This window comes from Orycteropus afer, unplaced genomic scaffold (genome assembly GCF_000298275.1).
Source record: "Orycteropus afer afer isolate SDZICR_OR568_19922 unplaced genomic scaffold, OryAfe1.0 scaffold00417, whole genome shotgun sequence".
Classification (NCBI taxonomy): Eukaryota; Metazoa; Chordata; class Mammalia; order Tubulidentata; family Orycteropodidae; genus Orycteropus; species Orycteropus afer.
The window spans coordinates 604,787-608,013 of record NW_006922004.1 but is presented as its reverse complement, the minus strand read 5'-3'; the positions used below and the strand labels follow the sequence as shown (position 1 = coordinate 608,013).

The 3,227-nt window shown below is 35.6% G+C and overlaps 1 protein-coding gene across 1 annotated transcript in view; it reads right to left on the bottom strand.

Annotated features, from left to right (window-relative positions):
- ITGBL1 (integrin subunit beta like 1) overlaps window positions 1-3,227 on the bottom strand; it is a 396,418-nt gene that overhangs the window by 175,336 nt on the left and 217,855 nt on the right. Inside the window, exon 7 of the mRNA XM_007953815.2 lies at window positions 773-919. Within this exon, the coding sequence (XP_007952006.1) occupies window positions 773-919 (147 nt within the window). The remainder of the gene's footprint in view (window positions 1-772; window positions 920-3,227) is intronic.

Below are 3,227 nucleotides of genomic sequence, written 5' to 3'. Positions count from 1 at the left end.
GGTTTAGTCCACTTTTGTATCCTTCCCTTCAAGGCTCAGGGGTCCAAGATTATCTTCTGTGTCTGTGTTAATTGGTTTCCCTTTTCTTTGTTGAAGAGCGTCTGTGCAGTCCTTGTGCCTAGTCTGCCATCTTCCTAACTCTCTCTCTTTTTCCTCTTTAGTGAACAAAATTTATAGTAATTTCAATTACCACTTTCACCTAAAGTATATTTCATATGAAGTTTAGTGTATTCATCTGAAGGTGAAATTGTATTTCTTATTTTAATAAATCAAAAAGCATAGAACCGGTTCTCTTCTAGATGAATTCTTCTTTCTCCTGTAATTTGTATTTACCTGGTACAAAGAACATACCTGAGGCTACATGCCTTTTCAACAGCAGAAGCGAATAATGTCCTCTAACCAATGCTATGTGGTTTTAGAAATGTCAGTGGATTATTAGAGAGTCTCATTCAGAAAGCTCTGAGTACACACTGAATCATTAAAGAAAAAAAATTTAAAAAGCAATAAACTGAATGAATTGTAACAGACTTTGAAGTTGAAGGAGACTGTGAGAGGGAGTGAGTGAGTGAGTGAGTGACAGAGACACAGAGAGTGAGATTATATTTCTCCATGTATTTTACTCATGGAAAGAGGATTTATTATCAGTTCTGAAAAGGCTAGTCTTCCCTTATTCAGGGATCTCAGTTCTTTTTAAAATAAGATATATGTGGATGGAGTTCATTTAGCACATAGGATTAAGAGGCAGTGACAAGGCCTGAGGGATCTTACTTACCCCTTCCAGAGCAAGGCAGACTCGAGCTTCCCTGGCACTTCCTGATACTCTCTTCGGCTGACAGTGGGCAGGAACGTGGGTGTTCACACTTTTTACCATACCAACCTACTTTGCAGTCACATCTTCCACAATTACACTGTCCATGACCTTTACAATGAGAGTAATAAGAAAAAGATATATAAAGATAATGAAATCAGAATTAGTTTTCATCATAACAGTGAATGTCACAAATGAGTCAGGATCTTAATGAACAAAATATGAAATATTAAGGGAAAAGCAATTTTTCCTTCATTTCTCAAATAACTGATTTATATTAATTGTTCACCAGAGGTAAAGAAAATCAACAAAACCAAACCCATTGCTGTTGAATCTTTTCCAATTTATAACAACCCTATAAGACAGCGTAAAGCTTCCTCATAGCGTTTCCAATGCTGTAAATCTTTATGGAAACTGACTGCCTCACCTTTCTCCCATGGAGTGGCTGACTTTTTGGTTAATGGCTTAAGGACTTAACCACTGCACAAACAGGGTTCTTTCAGTAAGTCCAGATAAGATAAAATTTAATAGTGTTATAAAGTTGAATCTATCAAAATCCAGGTGTATACAATTTTACTGGTCTGCTAGACCCTAAAAGGACTATTTAGCATTTGATAGATTTGGCAATTAACTCATGTGAAACGCAGCCAAGGGAAATGAAAACAACTTGTTTTGGAAACAAAATCCTTATCTTTGGGAGTTTCACACATTTTATTTTCATTGGGTTTTTACTACTAATTGTGTGCTTAGCCTAGGGACTCCTAGCCTAAAACCAATCACTTGTGTGGAGTTCACAATCCTTGAAGACCAATTCAATATACACAAAAGAGGTCAAGAAAGAGATTAAATTTCTTTACAATTGGACACAGACCATAAAGAATTGGGATGAGTAGTGCAATGGTACAGTAAAAGCACAGGTAGATTACCAATAAAATAATGGGTTCACACTCTGGTTCTGCTATTTTCAGAGTTAGGCTGATCAAATGGCCAGCTTTCGTGGATTTTCCTCATTTTTCAAACAGGATAATAATATTTGATTTATTTACATTTTAGCAAAGTACATTCTACATCTTAAAATACTACATAATGTGAGTTACTGTTATTTTTATGCATTTGATCACACATATGTAACCAAGTAGGACTAGAACAGAAAGCATGATCATTTCAACTGAGCCTTTCTAATTCCCAATAAACATCCAGATACTCAATCTTACAGATGCAGAATAAAGTGAGTTTCTATAATTAATCAAGACTTGTGTGAAGAATTTAAAGAAAGTAGAATTTCACTTTTTAAACAAATAAAATATAACACTAATGGATGGAAATCATGCTATTATATGTCTTTGGCATATGATAGTGACATATGTCACACAATATGGAAGTTTACCTTCAGTGCAAACCAGCCTGTTCAATTAATATTCTATGAGATTCTGTGCAAAGATGTCCATCTTCTGAGTTTGAAGATATTGGAAACATTTCACACATTGAACTATTACCTTGGATCTTTATGGTGCAAATCATAAAGTCACAGAAGGTGAAAATGAGATGAGATTATTAGGAATCATTTGATCCAAATATCTCATTTAATAATAAATTCAATTCAATAAACATTTACTGAGCATCGACCATGTAGCAGAGTCTATTCAACAACTGGATGTCATCAACCCTTCAAGCTCATAATTTAAAAGGAAAGAAAGTTCAATAATTACCATATTTGAAAGATGTGGATATGATCATTTAGATTTTCAAATATGAGAATGTTTTATTATAACGTTGTTGTTGTTCTGTGCCATTGAGTCAGCTCTGACTCATAGCGACCCCTCCTTGGGTTTCCGAGGCAGTATCACTATGGAAGTAGATTGCCCAACCTTCCTTCTGAGGAGTGGATAGTGGGATTGAACCACCAGCCTTCTGGTTAGCAGTCAAGTGCCTTAGACACTATGCTACCAGAGCTCCTTTTATTATAATGATTTATTATTAATAATGATTATATATTAGAGATTATTGATTTTTATGACTTTACCACTTTCTCAGCTTAAGCATTTCTGGTTCTTCTTCCCAACTGTCATCTGATAGAGGAAGAAAGTTTCCAAAAAAGCCATGGTGTCAATGTATACATAAGTAAAAGTTCTTTTTTTTTACTTTTTTTTTTTTTTAAATTGTGATTTGGGTGAAGATTTACAGAGCAAATTCACTTTCCATACAGCAGTTCACATGTACTTTGTCTCATGTCATTGACCACAGTTTACCCCAATGCAACAGCTCCCCTCCCACTTCCTCCCCATAGTTACCTCTTCCCAGTATCTGTTCCTTCATACACTCCTGCCCCCTGAGCTGTCTCCCTGTGCATAGGCAGCCTGTCTTTCTCCCATGGTTGTTCTCTCCAAGGAGTGTGTCTACTTGAGGTAAATGTTCAACT